The sequence below is a fragment of the Neophocaena asiaeorientalis genome, unplaced genomic scaffold (genome assembly GCF_003031525.2).
Source record: "Neophocaena asiaeorientalis asiaeorientalis breed wild unplaced genomic scaffold, Neophocaena_asiaeorientalis_V1.1 scaffold220, whole genome shotgun sequence".
Taxonomy (NCBI): domain Eukaryota; kingdom Metazoa; phylum Chordata; class Mammalia; order Artiodactyla; family Phocoenidae; genus Neophocaena; species Neophocaena asiaeorientalis.
In genome coordinates this window covers 7963918-7982659 of record NW_020174042.1, presented here as the reverse complement: position 1 = coordinate 7982659, position 18742 = coordinate 7963918, and the positions used below count along the sequence as shown (strand labels likewise).

Here is an 18742-nt window from a genome sequence, read left to right as displayed (position 1 = left end):
GTTTCCTTTTTTGGCAGCCGGTTTTGCTTTTGTTGAGCATGAAATCTTTGCTCCCTTAAAAATTATCCTCGCAAGAGGGTATCTCCCCTCTTCTTTTCCAGTTTTTGAGCCACTTCTTCTCAGAGCCTGTGGGGAAAGGGAAAGTTGTAAACAAATTGCCACCTTAAATCCGCGGTGCGGGTCTGCCGAGCGGCCGGGTTCATTGTGTTTACGAGGTTCGCTGAAATGTGTGGAATCCGGGGAAGGCGAGCACCCAGACAGGGGCCGGCCGGGGCCGCGGCCAGCGCCGGGGAAACGCCACCGCCGGGAGCAGCCAGCGCCCAGCCAGGACCCCCGCCTGCGTCGGCCCAGGCTCTTACCCTGTGCATTCTGCTGCTTTTCACGTTTAACCAGAAGGGAAGGGAGAGGAGGGAAAGATCCATGTGGCTGCCCTCTTCCGATCACAAATATTGTCGTAAGTTGCAGATGGCTGCCCCACTTCCTAATTCAGCTCACACGGCGTCTCCCAACGCTATGGAAATACGTCGCGAGTGAGCTCCGGCGCCCACGCTCACCACGTGTATCCCAATTTACTACCACGTCGGGCGGGGGATCAGGACGCGGGAGCCCGCCAAACATTGTTCCCAAAGTGCTCTCGTCCCCCAGCCTCTGTCCTCGCCGGAGCACCCCGAGAAGGGTGAAGGCTGGGGCAGGACTTGCGGGAAAGGGCGCCGTGGTTTGCTGGTTCTTAAACATTGGGCTCCATCGCGGGGATTACGCAGACCCTCCCTTCCCAGGTTGGTGTGAATATTGCCTGTGTTGAATGGTGTCTCGCCTCTTTGCCTCGGCTTCCCCTTGTTCTTGCAGCCCCTCCTCCCAGACCTCCAAGTCACACTCGGGGATGCTACGAAGGCCGCGCGTGGGGGCGCCCCTGCTGTGACCAAGGTGCAGCTGCCACGCTGCAGCCTGACTTTGATTTAAGACCAGGCCCCCCCACGCCGCTCGTGTTTCCTTGGGCCGACCTGGGGTCCAGCCCGAAGGGCACCCCTCACGGCTGTCGCGGGATGCCGGGCGGGTGCGCGGAAGCTGGCGTGGGCGCGCGGGCCGCGACTCCCCGGCGCTCACTCCTCCTTTCTGCTTCATCCTCAGGGGAAAGCTACTGGCCGGAAAGCGCCGCTGTGGCTGAGAGCGAAGTTTCAGAGACTCCTATTTAAACTGGGTTGTTACATTCAAAAAAACTGCGGCAAGTTCTTGGTTGTAGGCCTCCTCATATTTGGGGCCTTCGCTGTGGGATTAAAGGCAGCTAATCTCGAGACCAACGTGGAGGAGCTGTGGGTGGAAGGTAAGAGATCCAGCGCCCGCCGCAGCGCCCTCTCGTCCCCCACCCCGGGCCCCCTGCCCTTCCTTCCAATTGATGAAGATATTTGCCAGCATACACCTAGATCCTTTCTGTGAAGAGCGAAAACCCCCTGCCCGCAACAGGGGGAATTGTTTATTGTTTGGGCGCCTGGCCGGGAGCCAGGGCCGCCCGACAAAGGCCGCGCTGTAATCTACTCGGGGCGCTGCGCTTTGCGAGGTGTTGTGGGAGAGAGTGGCGAGGGCGGGCCGGCGGGGGCGCGGGGGGCCCCTCCGCGGGACATCGTGTGTGGTCCTGTTTTTGGACAGCTTTCAACTCTTGGGGAAAAAAACATTTGTCTCAAGGTACAAAAAAAAGGGGGGGGTAGGGGGAAAGGAGTTGGAAAAAAAGCAGTAAAGCACAGACTAGAACGCTTGTTTGCAAAGTAGATTAATGTTTCCTCGCGGGTGGGGGCTTTTAAAATGGAATTATGCTGGGGGAAGGCTGCGTTTTAGAGGCTGAAAGAATAAATGTGTTTTAAGAAAGCGGGTTTGGAGGGAGGGGCCGCAGGAGCTCTCCTAGGGGTTATGCCAGTCTTTTATCCACATTCCTCAATTTGGGGGTTCTTGAACCCTTTTTTTTAAGTGGTTGTAAATTTAAAATAGATCACACCTCCCACCCCTGACACCCCAGACGGAAACATTTTACTTTTTTTTTTTTTTTTTGTAACTCTCTTGATTCAGGGGTTTTGTTTTGGGAGCGGTTGTTTTTATTTCCTGTTCGTTGTTTTTTTATTCTTTTTGGAAAGTAACAGTTGCTGTTTGGAAACATTTTAACCCCTAAACACTGCTTAGGGAATCTCTTACAATGAGCTGGGAGGGAAGGATTGCCGTAATTATGTAGATATTTCACACCAGAATATCTGAGGCATTCCTAGTGAAAGCTATCTAAGACAGAATTTGGAAGCCTAAGAGTCGCATGCATAATTGCATAATTGATCCCTCTCAGAATGCTGCTGGAGAACTAACCTTGGAGAATATTTTTTTAATCTTGCCTTGTTTGTGAAGATTCAGCTTTCAGTGTTTTGCAAGAATATGGTGGTGTCTTCCGTTGAGTAGTGACAAAATAATAGTCCAAATAGTTAAGACCAGAAAACATTCTTACCTTAAGAAGCTTGGTAATTAATACAAGTGTTCTTTGGATAGAATCCATGGGGTAATTTACCTCAACTCAGCACCTCATTGTCATTGATAGATAAGGAAGGGTTTTAATAAGCACCTGTGATGTCCTAGCTGCACGTTTACTGAGCATCTATAATGGCCCTAGCACTGTCTAGGCACTGTAAATGACACTAAAGATGTGAGGCACTCCAAGTGCACAAATTCATGCACTTCAAACTACTACAGTTGAATGTCAGACTTGCACTAAATTTGAGCTCCCAATTGCAGTAAGCCATGAAAGTTAAATGGAAAAAGGAAAAAGCTTCCATGGAAGTGGTGAGGCAAATTGGAGCGACCTAGAGAGTGGAGGAGGGAGGGAGTTGTAGGCAAGAGCTCAGAAAGGGGGTCAAGCAAAGGCCCAAGCTTGAGTGGACAGCCGGCAGTGGGAGATCCCCAGTGTGATAGGGATAGGGTGCAGTGGCTCCATTGGGCCCTGGGCAGCGGGTTGGGCCCTGGACCGCAGGACTGCAGTTTGGAAACGATGTGATTGGCTAGACTGTGGGGAGCTACCACAGGTTCTAAGACAGAGCACGTGATGAGCAAAGGGGGCTCCCAGCTCTCTCCAAATGTTCACTTTCTGCTACTTGGGCCAACAGATTTGTTGGGTGTCATGATGATGACAAAAGACTGTACCTTGTTGTTTTGAGCAAGACTTTTCAGTAGATTGTTAATAAGTTTAAAGAGAACGAATGTAAGAAGAAAAAAAGAGAGAGCTAATGTAACTTATTTATGTAACATTTTATAAATATTTCTAGAATTAACTATGTTTTTACATCACACAACTCACGTCAAGTCCCGGGAGGAGAAACCTGCTTATTAGCTTTCTCACTTGGGCTCTAGCTTAGTGACAGAGTGTTGGGGAGTGACACACCTGAGATAAGACTCATTTTGCCTACTTTGGGCCTCTGAGCTATTTTCCTTCCCGTTCTGTTTTGCCAGTTTCAGCGTGGCACACTGGTTCTTTGGCCAAGTGTTATTTACTCAATACTTTCACTTGTTGAGTAGCTACCCTTACCATTTATTATATATTATGACATGCCTTACCACTCAGTAAAGTAGCTATCTATTATTATCTTTATTTTTATAACGTGATAACCTAGGTAACATTTTTAACTTGTAAGTGAATTATTGTCCCATTTTACAAATGAGAAACTATGTATCCTCTATGTCTCCATGTCCACTTTGCCTACTAGTGACTTAAGTAAACCTGGTCTCCTGTTGCCCTGACCTTGATTTCTCATTCATTCATTCATTCATTGCATGCTAGGTTCTTCCCCTGTAGAAGAAGCGACAGTTTCATAAATGCAAGTAAACCCAACCAGGGAGGCCACCATACCATTTTATAATTTTAATTTAAATTCAGAGTAGAGGTAACAATGAGGAAGTCTTGTTCCTGACATAGTGAGCTTAGTGTTCTTGTTAACAGCAAGTAGTGGAAGCATTTACTTTTCAGAGTAAGAATGCTCTGCTATCCTAGACTTTAGTAGAGTAGAATGAGAAGCAATGTGGAATTTAGGTTCATTGTGTACTTTAATGTCAGATAAATTCTTCATCGCTATCAGCAAAGACGTCTGTTAGATGGTCTTTTCTTAACAGAGAATGCATATGTTCTGGACATAAACACGTGTGGTTGCTACACTAAATAAACCAAATGAATAGAGGTTGGATATTTCCTTAGTTAAAAAGCAACAGAAGAAAGGAAAGCATAAGAGGTTTTAAGGGGAGAGAATGCTGAGGGACAGTTTGGAAAATGTTATTTCTCCTGTGGGTGAAAAATTGACATACATATACGCAAACACAAAGGCAACTGTGTACATCTATACCCAGATACATTCAGAGGACTTCTACCCACCGGACACACAGACAAGTGGTAGGATGGCAGGGGCACCTTCCAGGACAGCCCTGAGGGAGGGTGACTGAGTCAGGACCAGGGCTGGAGAGGTGAGGGTGGTGGGGCATTCCAGGCCAAAGGAACAGCCTGGGCAAAGGCACAGAGGACAGGGGTGTGGCCTCTGGGAGAACTCCCAGTGCTTGCCTTTGGTTGAGGCATCAGGTTTGATGTGGAAAGCCTTGAGGCTTGGAAGGTCCAGATGCATAGCAGGAAGGTCTCAGATGTGTGCAGAGTGTTTGGCTGAGGGGGCTGCCAGCTCTTCCTTTTAGCCATTCTTTGCCTGCCTCAAGATTTACACTGGTGTATTCGGCCTCCAGCGCCCTCCCTGGTACCAGAGTGCTTCTCATCCTTTCGGGCATAGAAGGGAAATGCCTTCTTTTTAACCTTGCCCATTTCTCTGTTGGCTTTTCATTTTTGCTTAGCACTTTTATGCTTCTGTCTCACTTAATATCTACCCCCCACTCCAGCCCTCTCTCAGACACAAGTTTGTTGTCATAATTCTCCAGTGACAGAATGTTCATTTATCTTTTTGAGCTTTTTGGTTTTATTCTCAAAGCTTGCCCAGCCCCCAGCCTCCTTTACTGCAAAAAATAACAGCCTTGAAATGAATCCATATCGCCTTGTGTTTGGTTATTAACATCTCTGGAGGCCAGTATCAAGAGAGGACACAAATTGTGACTGATTGTTTTTTTAAGGGAAATGGTAAGTTTTGTTAAAAAATGCTTGCTTGATGTTTCTAAGTGCTCTCGAGTTTGTAGCTAGAGTTTGTAGTTGCTAACATAAGCCTTCGGTGTTCTTGGCTCTAAGTCAGGCAGTTAGAGGAGATAATTGAGCTTCACCATCCTTTTCAGTTTAGAGCAAGGTTTCTCACTATTGACATTTTGGGCTGGATAATTCTCTGTTGTGGGAGCTGTCCTGTGCATTGTAGGATGTTTAGTAGCATCCCTGGATTCTACCCACTAGATGCCAGTAGCACTCTCCCAGTTGTGACAACATGTTCTAGTCGTTGTCAAATGTGTGTGGGGGGGGGGGGGGGCAGTGCAAAATTGCCCCAGTTGAGAACCACTGGTTTAGATGATAGATTTCAATTGGAAGCCCCATGCTGTGCAGATGGAAGGCTTTTATTATGACAGAGTTGTGGCTGCTAAAGCATTGCTATAAATGCAAAAGTTTTATTTTCAAGGTAACCCACCCTCCCTCCCCATCCCGGTATTTACTGACCCAGGTAACTAACTTTTTTCATGCAAATAATTTAAATTTTTGATTATTCTTAGAATTACATTACGTAGCAAATAAAAACATCATGAAGTTGAGAGAGTGGGTGGGGGTAGGCATAGAAGAAAGGAGAAGTGTTATATTCGAATACTTTTTATTCCTTTTCCTTCAGGTAACTTAATTTTGCAGATAGACTTCAGTGCATTTCAAACACAGTAGGCTGAAGGTTTTTAGCATGACCGTGACTTTGTAAAAAGCAATAAAAGACACCACTGGACTTTGTTCATACTGCAATAACGGCTCCTTTTCGAAGCCCACATAGGACATTGGCTCTTTGGTGGTCTAGTTCTCCAGATGTTCCTGTCACACACCGCTTTTCCCCAGGTGCTTGCTCTTATGCAGCAGAACCAAAGAGACAGCGAGGGACTGAGGCACGTCACTCAGACAGGCGGTGCGTGGGCTCTGCTCTTACTGCCCTTTCCAAGGTTATCACCCAGTTTCTGCTTTCTGGGGCTGTCAGTTTGGGGTTTGGGGCATGTCACAAGGGACAAAAAGAATGAAATACAGAAGCTCCTTTCTGCTCCTTGGTTGCCTAGGCACTTTTTAAAGTCAAGAATATGCTTTTTAGATAGGTATTGATTAGATTCTGATAGTGGGCACATACATACAGGTGGAAGCAATTGTGGCATATCTTTCATATCTGGAGAAAAATGATAAAAAAAAATGAATGCCCAACAATAATTGCTTTAAAAATAACAAGTAGCCTCAGATGCCTTCTTCCCGGGGTAGTTGACCCTGTGAATCATCATATCTCTGCTGCCTGCCGACAAGTTTAGAAGTCAGGTTGGGTGAGGGGGTGTTTCAGATACACGGAACGCTGCTTGGAGGCTCCAGAAGATGACAGTTTCCAGATGTATGAACCGCTGGATCGGTTTGTTTGCATTATGCGCCACAGCTGATGGCGAGATTAACGCAGGCTGGACAAGCTATGGGAGATTTGTCTGGTTTCCACAGTGCCATGTTTATATTTCATTGGGATTTCTCCTTCAAAGTTGACCTCCCTGTGACCCCTGGAGCTCTGTCCACTCGGGCTGAGCTGTAACTTGTCTGCCCTCCTTCTCTTACTGGGGGGGTCACGATTATGGTGCAGTGGAAGGGGCCATTTATATGGCTCCCCCCCTCACACACACTTTGTCCATGCCAGCAATCTGCCCAGATTTAGCCCCTGAGGAGTAGTCTATTCAACTGGTTGAGAGGAGGGGGATGTTTTATTTAAAAGAATTTTTTTTTGGCTTTTAAAACAAGTATGGAAATATTTAAAATTATTTGAAAGGAGACCAGATTTAATAGAAGCCACTTTGCAGAAATACAGTATTTTAACTTAGCACTGTTTTTCTATTAGTATAATACTGTTATCTCCTTTGCTGCTCACCTGTTCCCAGAACCTTTTCTCCATTCTCCTTCCCTCCTCCCTCACCTATATCCCTTTGCTCATCTCCCCTCCTCTCTTCTCTCCCTCTGCCTCTCACCCTTCCTTCTACCCACCTATTCATAAACTGCCCAAATCATTTCCTCGCAGTGGATCTCTGGAGTTACTAGTGTGAAATCTGAAATGGTAGTAAATCTGGTTAATCACAAACTGACAGGAAGAAATTAGTAAATGTATTATTTCAAATCAGCTGTAGGAGATTCTAGATGCAGAGCTGCCATTTGCATCCTTGGGGTTCGTAGGTTGGTGAGGGTTTGTTTCAAGACCATACTCTTTGATGGGGTCTTATCAGCAGATGTGCTTCCCCTATTGAAGAGTCATGGCATTTTAATGAGCTTTTGACGTAACTTTAGAATCCATTGACATGTGGACTGTGAAACAAGTCTCGGTCCCCTGTGCTTAATGTACCGTATGAAATGTGGAAGAATTGGGCCCCATAGCATTTCTGAGATAGTAAGTGAAACGGGCACCATGACATTCCAGCCCAGGTGTTCCACCTTCAGGCTTTTTCCCTGGGTGAAACCCACATCAAAACCAAAGGGAACATGGAGCTTAGATTGAGATGGAAGAGGACAGGTTTCCACATCCAGATTTTGGCAGATGCCACAGTATTAGATGGTCCATCCACATGAGAAATCTCAGTTGACATCCCAGAAAGCAGACAGCTTTGCTCATGAAGGCGTTTCTGGCAGTCCAGGAGGAAGGAAGCTCCTTGGGATTTCCTCAGTGGAAACCTCCCTTGACCACAGAGACATCATCAGCGTCACCAAAATATAAACACTTTTATTACTCTTTGCTTCCAGACTCCGAATGTAGGTGCTTTATGGTAATACTTCTTAGATTTTTTTTTCCCTCTTAAACTGGATTTAGGATTGTTGTTTCCCTTATACTGCAGTATCTCAGTTTTCCTACATATACCTTTAAGTTTGACAGAAGAAATAAGCCTTTCAAATCATGAGAATGCTGCCATTGAGAAACTGCTTGACCATTGTGGAGATTTTGGGGCGTTGTATGTACAGAAATACGCATCCTGTCCTCAGTTCCTTCAGGACTGTGACCATTTTGTTGTACTGGGGGTTTAGAGCATAGTTGGAAAAACAGCTGTCATGTGTTAAGGAAACTGTATTGTTGCTGGGCAGTCAGGTACTTGCTAATGAGTGACAAGTGTGTTGTTGGAGAGGTTTATAATGTGGAGGCAGGGCCTTATTACCAATCCAGAAACCCAGGTGTGAGTTGGCCCAAATAATCCACACTCCCTGTGGGTCCCAAAACGGGCTATGAAGGCAAGGCTAGTGAGAAGCAAGTCTCCATACCGCAGCACAAGCCTTATTTATTATAGTTAAAATAAATGAAAAACAGTAGACGTCCCCAATTCATCAACCAAGCTAGTCTTCAGTTATTGATGAAACATGTATGAAAGTAAGCAAAAGGAACTGGAAGTGGGCTTTGTTAAGTACATATGCACGATTTTTTCCCCTTAAATCATTGCTTAAGGGCTTCTGGCCCCTAGCTCAGGAATCCTGCCCAAAAATGCCAGATGTATTACACAGTCAAGTACTGCAATGTAAACACTGCTCTGTGCCATGAGGCAGGGTGGTCCATCTTCTGTTTAAGAAGAGCAGGAGATTGAGAGGGAATGAGAGGGGTAAGCCCTCTGCATTGAGCACAGTAGTGATTGTGTCATTTGTATTTTTGGCTGCATAGTCAAGATTTGAAACTACAAAAACCCAGTTGAATTAATACTTCGTACGGGCAAGGAAAAGCAACTTGAATTGGGATGCCAAAGAGAGCAGGATGTGGCTTGGATAATGTTGCTTCGTTGGGTCAGATGAGCTTATAAAATGTGGAACAGAATGGTGGGGTGAGCCGATGGGAAGAGAGCTGTTGTCTTCATAGCGGCATCTTCAAGTTACTGTGAGCATCACCCTTTCTATCAGCTGTGAGTTAAATTGAAAGCTGCTGAGTGAAGCAAGGCAAGGAGAGGCCAGCTTCTTTCACAGCCCCTTCCTGCTGGGTCGGTACACCTTCTGTGTGTAAACCTGAGATTCATCACAGAGCTGCTCTGGTGTTTTGTAGCATTGAGGGGAGGGTAACCCAAGTTACCCTGCAAAATGAATGGCCTTCCAGTTTGCTTCCAGTTTCTAAATTTAAATAAAGAATCTAATGATGATCATTTAGAGGTGAGAAAGTAACGAAGCATTTTGGGCCATCCTTCCAGTAGAATGTGTCTTGTGTGCTGTGGAAATTGGAATGCCTAGACATATCTGTACACCCAGGTAATCAATACTAAGCAGTCCTTACGATGACTAGATTCAGGGTTTTTAGAAATTAATAGGGAAGTATTTTGTGAGTTAGGAGGAAATGGGGTTTCAGTTTGGACTTGGGGAATTGTTAAAACAACCTGTACTAATATTATCTTGATTTTAGAAATCCATTCTGTAGCATGATCTGAGAAAATTGCTTTAAGAAACATTGATGATAAAAACAGGAATTTTGAGGTTAAGGAAAATGTCGACTTTTTTACTCTCTCTCCCTCCCTCCCTCCCTCCCTCCATCCCTCCCCAACCACTTTTTTTCTTACTTTGAATTCTCCCATCTTTCCCACCCCTATTCCCTTGATTTCTTTTGCTCCTTTAGTGGAGAAGCCAGAAAACCTCACCAAATAGATGTAAATATCACACAGTGTCTTTTTAAGTAGAAGCTTTCTAAAAGATAAAGTAACGAAATAATTTTCCCAGACTACCTAAGACATTCTTTCTTTCCTCTTACCTGATTTTTTTCCCCGAGGTTCATACAGTGTTGTAATAAGTTAAAAAAACGATACCATCATTTTTGTCACACATGATCCAGAAAAAAACTGCACATGTTTAATACCTTGCTTAATTGCAAACAAAGCTTGCAATTTGAGAGAATTGGGATTAGGGCTAAATATCTATTAACTGCTCTTTCTAGAGATTTGGGGAATAGGATGACCCTTTTTTTTTTTCTTTTTTTTTTTTTTTTTAAATAGGCTACAGTTTCACATGGCTCCCAAAAGAAATCTCTCTCCCTTTTTGTTTCCCACACCAATTGATTTATCATTTTGCTTGCAAGCAGATCCAGAATGTTAGGGCAAGAACACACTCACTTTTTTCTCGTAACTTTTTTGTTGCGGACCGAAACCAGTTGACTTGAATAAATTTTTCTGAGGCCTGAATGTAGCCAGCAACGTGGAAAAATCTTGCCATTCAGGGCCGTCTGAATGTACATTTCAGCCACACAGTAAGCTGCATTGGTAGGCACTGGACTGCTAAATACAACCATTTTTCGCAGGAGCGAGTTAGACAGGTGATTAGCATAATTAGCACGGAGCAGCTATACATATGGTAATGCTGAGTGTGTAAATGCCAGCTGCGGTGTAAAATTTATGTCAGGGGTCGGCAGGGCTGTGCGAAAGTATTGTGTTCCAGCTGCAGGTCAGGGCCGCCAAAGCTTACCTCCTTTTCTCTTGTTGGTGAATACGCCAAACAGAAGAGAAAGACAGAAATATAACAGATACGGCTTTGATGGAACAGCCCGATTCTGTGCAAGAGGGACTATTCTATAAAACACACACACACACACACACTCACACACACTTGCAGAAATCCCATTACTTTCTCTACAAATTGTGTTTACTTCATGCAGGGTCCACATGAGTGGCGGCCAGGATGGGAGGTTGGCGTAGGTGAATGGGCCAAATGATTTCCTGGGAGGAAAACTTTCAGTTAGTGAATTTTTAAAAGGAGTTAAGAGTTGTGCCTCTGGTTTTCTCCCCATCCTCTTGTTCCCCCTGCCCCCCTCCCATTCCCTCCACTGTTCCTGTCCATATTGTTTTCCTTCTAATTAAACAGGGGAATCCCCCTTAGGTGAGCTAGTGTAAGCATCTTTAGAAGAATGAGAATTGACCATTGTGGAGGTGTTAGTTCGCCTTGAACGTAATAAGGTTCCAACAGTTTGACTCTCTTCCCAAACTGCTTGACTGGTTTTAGCAAAGGGCTAGAATAGAAGTTCCTTGTGTCTTATGGCAGCTATGCTTACCATTCCACCTACCGCCACTCTCAGACCCATGAAATTCTTTATGGGTAAGAAAAGAATCCTGTAGGTTTCTTGTTTAAAAGGGAGACAGTCTTCAATGGTTCATGTCCTTCGAAATGCATGATGGGGGAATTTATTGCTATGAGGAGTTCATGCATTTTTGCTCTGGAAGCATTTTTTCTGCCACCCTCCCCCCACCCCCACTTTTCTTCGGTTGGTGACTATAGGAGTGGTGGTGGTGACAGAACATAGTTCACACCATGCTGACCTAGTGACGAAACTTCCTCACAGCACCAGGGGGTCCTTATGCATCAGCCCCTAATCCAGCTAATCCTGATGGCCACACAATCATGAAAGTGGCCCCAAGTGACCAGTGACATGCGTCTCCCCACACAGATGCAGAGGGAAGGGTCGGTGCGGGAGATAAATCGGGCCAGCATGGAGTTCCACAGGGGCCAGGGAGCCTGTATGCGAAGGTGGGGACTCACATTGTCTCCCCGCTCCCCAGGCCACTCAAGCAGGAGGCCAGTGAAAAGAGGCCCAGGCTGGATCATGGCAAGAAGACGGTTCAGAGCAGAGAGGTGACATCCGCCCCACAGAAGCTGGGAGAAGGGAACCGGGGTTGATGTCATCCAACAGCCTGACTACTAGATAGAGAGCCCACAGCCCTTGCTCACATTTGGTTTTGTTGTCGTTCAGTTGCTTTGTGTCCTTGTGAAGACATTAGGAGGCCTTCACTAAGAACTTAGAACTTGATAACAACATGCTGTCTTTGGTCCCTGGGTTCTACTTCCTGGTGCAGCATTGCCTCTGAGCAAGCATGCTGCTCTGTGTCAGACCCTCCTGGGTCCTCAGCTCCTGCTGAAGGACAGGACTGGGGTTTGCATCTGCTTGCCCGTGGCACTTGAGCAGTTGGGTGCCATCACGGTGGGACCTGGGACAGTTCACAGCCGGGCAAGTATGCAGTTAGGGATAGAGCCGAGCTCTATGCTGGAAGCCAGTAACATCCTTCTGCAGGCTTGACTTCACTCAGCCTGTCATAGGTGGGGTTGACCCCAGCCCTGATTTGCCACAGCAGCAAGTGACCAGTGAAGAGTGGGCCTCCTGACAGATGCAGTGTCATGTTGGGAGCTGGTGGCCCTGTGAGAAATACCGGGTCGGGGGAGCTGTGGCAGGCAGCAGGTCCAGTGTGGGCAGGGTGCTGGGCTGACCTGATCGTGTCCGACAGGGCGAGCTGGCGGCCTCAGGGAACGCCGTTCAGAGGAAGCAGCCCGGGTGGGAACAGATGGTACCGCAAACAGCTGGTGCGGGGGCTAGTAGCAGGCACATGTTCAGAGCCGCTGCTGCCACTGAGCTTGGCCCTCCTCCCCCCTCACGGTCCCTGGGGAGGCGTCGCGGTGTGTCTGTCCTGCTCTTGTTTTTGCTGTCTTCATCGCGCTGGGTTCACTTCATGAAGACAGATTCTCTTTGGGCTATATGATTCTAGCATTTTCCCATGGCAACGCCCAAGGGCACAATCCCACCAGGAGAAAAACAGCCCAGAAGCTTAAGCAGCAGTTGGCTAGTCATGAATAAAAGAGATGGGTGGAAGAGTGACTAAAACTCACAGCCCAGGAGTTCTCAGCCAATGGCCCAAATTACTGAATCTTCATTTTTTTTCAGTTTAGAAAATGAGCTGGTGCTAGTAATTTTACAGTTACACCCTTTTAGAGATTTGCACTTTTTCATGCTCACAATCACTAATCACAAGACTGAAAGAAGGACCCGAAGCAACTAAAGGGGGAGAAAATCTGTCTAGAGGCTGTTAGATAATTCATGGGATTAATCAAATGCAAATGCCCCACTTGCATATACACAGACCCCATTTTCCTAATTGGACTCTGAGTGGGTACTTTTCAGGCTGAAAGGGTCATTTGTTTTGACTGATTGACTTTTGAGGCTTTGGGGAGAATTAATATCTTATACAGATGACTGCCTGTTCCCAAGGCTCTGTATTGAGGCTGCTCATTCATTTATTCATCCGACACCCTGAGTGTGCACCGAGGTGAGTGGGTAGCGGACAGTGCCTCCCTGAAAGGACTTGGAATTTATTGTGAAAAACACTTTGGTTGGTCCTTCAGAACATCTTTATGTGAATCACAATCAGCTTTTGCCAAAAGCTTTTTGCATGAATGCCACAGATGTTTATTAAGCTCTGTGTGAAAGGCCGTGCTGAGGAACAATCCAGCAGAACATCATGGGGACCGTCTGGTGTCTACCATGGATTGGAATGCCATTGGCCTGGGGGTATGGACCCCTGAGCGGAATGGTTTCCTACCTGTGTTGGCCCCTCTTCACCCTGGAAAACTATACTTGGTTTGATTCGCAGAGGAAAGGATCAGCAGAAGTGATGCTTTTTTTTACCCTGCCTCTTTCGAAGAATTGGTTTAAGCCTCCGATTCCTGGAAAACAAAATGGCAGAATTTGTAGGTAAAGAGGCTTAGGGCTGCTTGTTCCCTGTGTGCCCTCATTCTCTCTGCCCCCTCTAAGACAGGCACCTCTGAGGACCAGAGGCAGATGGGGCCTGTCTACGACTGCCCATGGGGCCCTATGGAAAAAAAACCTGTCTTTTCAGTGGTGGTGAACCATCTGAGAGGCGACATTGTTGTCCTTTAAATAAAGATACCAGTTATTTGTCCTGTGCAATACTTTTGTGCATTCTGAAAACTCTTATCTGTGAGCTTACGTAGTCCGGTATGTGTCATTTGGCGCGCCTGAACTCATAATCTCAGCTGGTGCACAGAAGCCCTGAGGCTTGCAGGACAGTTGGGCTCAGAGTTAAAGGTTGATTCCACCTCGTATCAGCTGATAACCTTGGGCAAGTCACCCAAACTCTGCAGCTCCGTCTCCTGCTCTGTAAAATAAGGGTGATGATGCATGCCCTGCACTAAACAAATAAATGAATGGATGTCTGCTCGGCACCTGGTTAAGGGTTTGGGAAATTTCATATAATTGTCAGTGCTCACACCATCCTGTGAGGTCAGTGGTATCATTTTTATTCTACTTTACGCAGAAGGTTCCTGAGACTCAACTGTATCCCAGATTTCAGTGCCTCGGGTGGTAAGACTGGGACTCAGAACCCAGGTCTTCTGATATCTGTTCCCATTGCCTGTCCATTCCACCTTGCCCCATCTTGACTGGGGAGTAGCAGTAAGCAAAATGTTTAAAAATAAGTAAATGATGAGTGTGAAGGGCTTTGCAAGTGCAAAGCACCACACACATGTAAACGTTTATTTTGTGTCCGGGATCCTAAGTAACAGTTTTCCTGAGTGTTGTTCAAAAAGCTTGGTTGTTATTTTGTTGTTACAGTTTTCCGGTTTGGAAGAAGGAAAAAAAACATCAGAGGACTTCAGAATATGATAGAGATGCATAATATTTTTGCATTGAGTTTGTTTTTAATTCAGATGCCAGTCAAGTAGCTTTCGTGTTTTTCTCTTCTTGTCACACGGGAGTCTTTAATTATACGTGTTTACTGCAGAAGGATTAAGAAATAGAGATAAACCCCCAAAAGTAAAGTGAGTAAATATTATTCAAAAACCACTGCACAGTAATAACCACTGTTCACATGGCTGTATACCTACATCTGTATCACAAATGCTGGACCTCACAGGTCATTCCGCTCAGTAGTCAAAAATGACTGTGCGGTATTTCATAAATATTCCATTGTAAAGCAATTGTACCCCAATAAAGATGTTAAAAAAAATTAAAAAATAAAGGGCTATTAGACAGCTGTTCCGAAACACACAACATAAAAATAAAAAAAAAAGGACTTTGACCTTGATAATGGTAAAGAGAAGGGAGCAAACAATTTCCCCCAAACCACACCTGTAATTTCAGTACTTGAAAAGGCTTCCTGAGACCATAGCTTCACACTCCTGCCTGGTAAGGAAGACAGCAAGATAAGGAACAGCTCGGGGCCGTCACTCAGCTGTGATGTAGGATAGGCATTTGCTAGAGTCGCAAAAGTCAGTGAATCTGTAAAACTGCCCTGTCCAGAAGGATTTCTGTTCCTGGTAGCTTGTTCTAGAGTGACTTGGGTGAATACTGATGTAAGAGCATATGAGTGCTGTGCAGTTTATGACACAGGTCCACCTGAGAAGGAGCTAAGTCTCCCAGTGCAACCAAGGGAATGACACGATTATGGTCTCACCAAGCTCCAGCCACTCTTGCCTTCTTTCTCTCCCTGTTGCAAGCCAAACCTGAGGACTTTGTGGTTGCTAGTTCCTCTGGCCAGAATGCTGTTTCCCCAGGTCTTCAGGGTCAACATAAGTATCTCTTCCTTTTAGGTCTTCCCTGGCAACTCCATTTGAAGTGGCCTTTCCCCTGCCCCACCACCCAGTAACTCACATGGCATCGCCACCTTGATTTCCTCCATAGCACTTGTCATGCCATGAAACTACCACATTGGTTTGCTTGTGTACTGCCTGTTTGCTTCACTGGCCAGCGAGCCTCTTGGAGCTGTCTAATCTACCACACACCCCAATACACAGCACATAGCATGAACCCCACAAATGCTTGCTGGCTGAATGAGTCATGTTACAACTATTTATCAGAGAAAGTGGATATCAACTAAACTTTTTAAAAAGTTACTGAATAGTTTTGCAGAAACATTCATATTTGTTTATAAAAGATGAAGTGTTAAGTAAACTATGGTCATGTAATATGGAAAAGTAAATCTAATTTAACAGTACTCAAAAGTAGGATACAGCATAGCTGGTTGTGGAAACTAGAATTCAGGATCCTTCAACTCTAGTTGCTAGATCTACCAATGATAATAGTCTTGTCTTCGTTGAAACTGGTTGTCATGTTAGCAAAATATTCACATTTATCACTAGCGTAAAGAGGTGGAAGAACAAAAAGGTTTCAATTCTAGAGATGTGAGAAATGTACCCCTTTATTAAAATATAGGTGTTTATTTAAATATACATCTTGAAAACTCTAAAAAGGTGACATTATGGAATCCCTGAGGTACATTTTATCTCTTGTAGGAAATAGCATCATTTCTGAAACCCCCTGAGGTAAATTAATCGAACCATTATGAGATTGGTCTAGAAGAGTTAGTTCTTAGCAGCATGAACCTTGCATTTGGTTTTTATTTCTGTGTGCACTTCTCTCCTGGGTCATCACCTTATTGGTTATAGTTGTAGGCAGCCGCTCTGCTGGGCAGGCAGGGGCCGGGGGGCAGCAGGCCGCGGGGAGGTCTATGGTCCTGCTTTGGTGGTGGTTGTTTCTACCTCATGGTCTGAATTCACCTGGCGTTACGACTTTGTAAGCAGCATGAGTGAGAAGTCACGTGCTATGCCAGTGCTTAAGGAGGCAGGTACAGATGACTGATAGGCACGGGGCATCGATGTCTGATAGCCAGAAGAAAGGAGGGGTTGAGCTTTTCTTCAAAAAGCCTATTTGGAGCTCCTTGGTGTGCAGCTCTGTAGCTCTTCAGGAGTGACTTCTGGACTAATAATTGGCTTTTTTTGTGGGGGGGTGGGGACCTCAAACAGCTTTTCTCTCTCTAGAGAATGTGGATTGAGTGTGATTCAGTTCACTAATTGGTTGACATAATACATAGTGATTCCTGCCAGAAGGAGCCAGACCCTGCCTGCAGGCAGCTTTTATGTAGCATCCTGAGAAGGCCTATGGCCTTATGTAAATGCAGGGTCTGCTGCAAGTTGTTTCCTATTTTTTCCTATGGTCTTTAACTTCAAACTGATTACTGGGGCCTCAGGAGTTCCCTGGGCTATCTGCCAAAGTTTTCTGCAGCATCTAAATAGTTTTTATAGCCAATGATCATTTCCCTCTCTCTCCTCTTTCACCTCCCTCCCCCTCCCCCTCCCCTCCCTCTTCCTCTTGTCTCTCCAACGCACCACAGTATGTTCAACCTCACCTCACAGAGTTCCACGGTGGCCTTGGCCATCTGCGTGAACCTGCACAGATGACTCTGCCAGTCTGCGAATCTGGACTAGTTTTCCTAATGAGGGCATTATTTGCTTTTTAGCTTGCTCCCTTGTTTATAAAATATGCCAAGAGAACTAAACAACCCGCTGTTCCCAGTACTTATTTACTTGCTCAAACCAAATGTTTATGTCCTTGAATACTAAACTTGAAGAAAAAGGATTTCTCTTCCTCGTGGGAAAGCTAAGATGATCCCTGAGGGTTCTTTCTAAAAGATAGAACTGAAGGCCTGCTTTTCAGTAAACATTCAGCTTGCAGTGCCTTTTGGAACTGGAGTGTGTAGGGGTGAGGGTGCTCGAGGATTCTCTTCTGTTAGCTGTCCCTGCGGGCCTTCCCTCAAAGCCCTTACCGTTCGCCGTGTTGAATCAAAGCAGCCTCTCCAGAGCTTCATTTCACAGCTCCCATCAGGGCCCTGTTGAGAAGTAAAACTCCTTTCCCTCCATATGTCCCAGACAGTGCAGCATCCTTAGCTTGGCGCGTTCTAAAACCCTGATTGAAATACAGCCTAGAACCCGAGGAAGAAGACAAAAAAAGCAGTTTTTAGTAACAACATTACTCGTGCTTTGTTGTGCTGGCTTCTCTCATGCCCAGCTTCGGCCGCCTGCTGGAGAAGCTGGGGCAGGGGTTCCGAATCACCAGGGGAGCTTCCAGAACACAGGCAGCCCGCCCCCAGGTGACTCAGAACCTGGCACCTGTGCTTTCTGGACGCTGACCAGGTGAATCTGAGAGAGCAGGTTCCAGGGCCTCCCAAGACAGCCATGGCTGATACATTTGGTTCTTCTCAAGTGGGATTTCCCCTTGTGCATCTGACATAAATCACATTATTTATCTTCTCCTGGCAAGTTTTGTGCTAAATACACATTTGCCACCTTTCCTTGTTTCTTTTTCCAACAAGAAGAAACATTTCCTTGTTACCTTTGCCAGATTATTTAGGAGAAGAGTGTAAATTGAAGCCATTTATCTTGAAATGTGCTGCAGGGGCACATTGTTTATACAAGTGAAAGAAATTGTAACAGGGGTATTTGGTCTGGTCTGCAAGGAAAAGTGTCTCAAGTTTTCCTTCCCCCCCCTCCCCCTTTATACATATGGTGTGTTAGTTAGAAGGTACACAAAGCACGCATGCATTAGGTTTGCGTGTGTGACAGGCAGGACCATTGTTAATAGGTTTTAGTGAGTATTTTTTATATGTTTGTTATCGGTAGAGTTAACGTTGCCAGTCATAATAAAGTGAATGTTACCCCTTAGACATCAGCCATACATTTCTGTGACCAGAGTTCATTTATCGTGTACCCTGCTCCTGTTAGTGAGGTAACAGAATGTGAATTTGTGGGGATTTTGCTGTTCTAATTGAAACCTGTACGTGTTTACCAGTTGGTGGGCGAGTAAGTCGTGAATTAAATTACACTCGCCAGAAGATTGGAGAAGAGGCTATGTTTAATCCTCAACTCATGATCCAGACCCCCAAGGAAGACGGTGCTAATGTCCTGACCACGGAGGCACTCCGACAGCACCTGGACTCGGCGCTCCAGGCCAGCCGGGTCCATGTATATATGTATAACAGGTAAGGT

At 45.6% G+C, this 18742-nt stretch overlaps 1 protein-coding gene across 4 annotated transcripts in view; it reads left to right on the top strand.

Moving 5' to 3' along the window:
- PTCH1 (patched 1) overlaps nucleotides 1-18742 on the top strand; it is a 57905-nt gene that overhangs the window by 419 nt on the left and 38744 nt on the right. For 2 of the 4 annotated variants that reach the window (XM_024753842.1, XM_024753841.1), the window contains exons 2-3: nucleotides 1129-1321; nucleotides 18546-18735. In XM_024753842.1, coding sequence (XP_024609610.1) covers nucleotides 18605-18735 — 131 coding nt within the window. In that variant the 5' untranslated portion in view covers nucleotides 1129-1321; nucleotides 18546-18604. Of the gene's footprint in view, nucleotides 1-221; nucleotides 455-1128; nucleotides 1322-18545; nucleotides 18736-18742 lie in introns of those variants that run through there. The other 2 variants (XM_024753840.1, XR_003004339.1) reach the window with 2 other exon arrangements.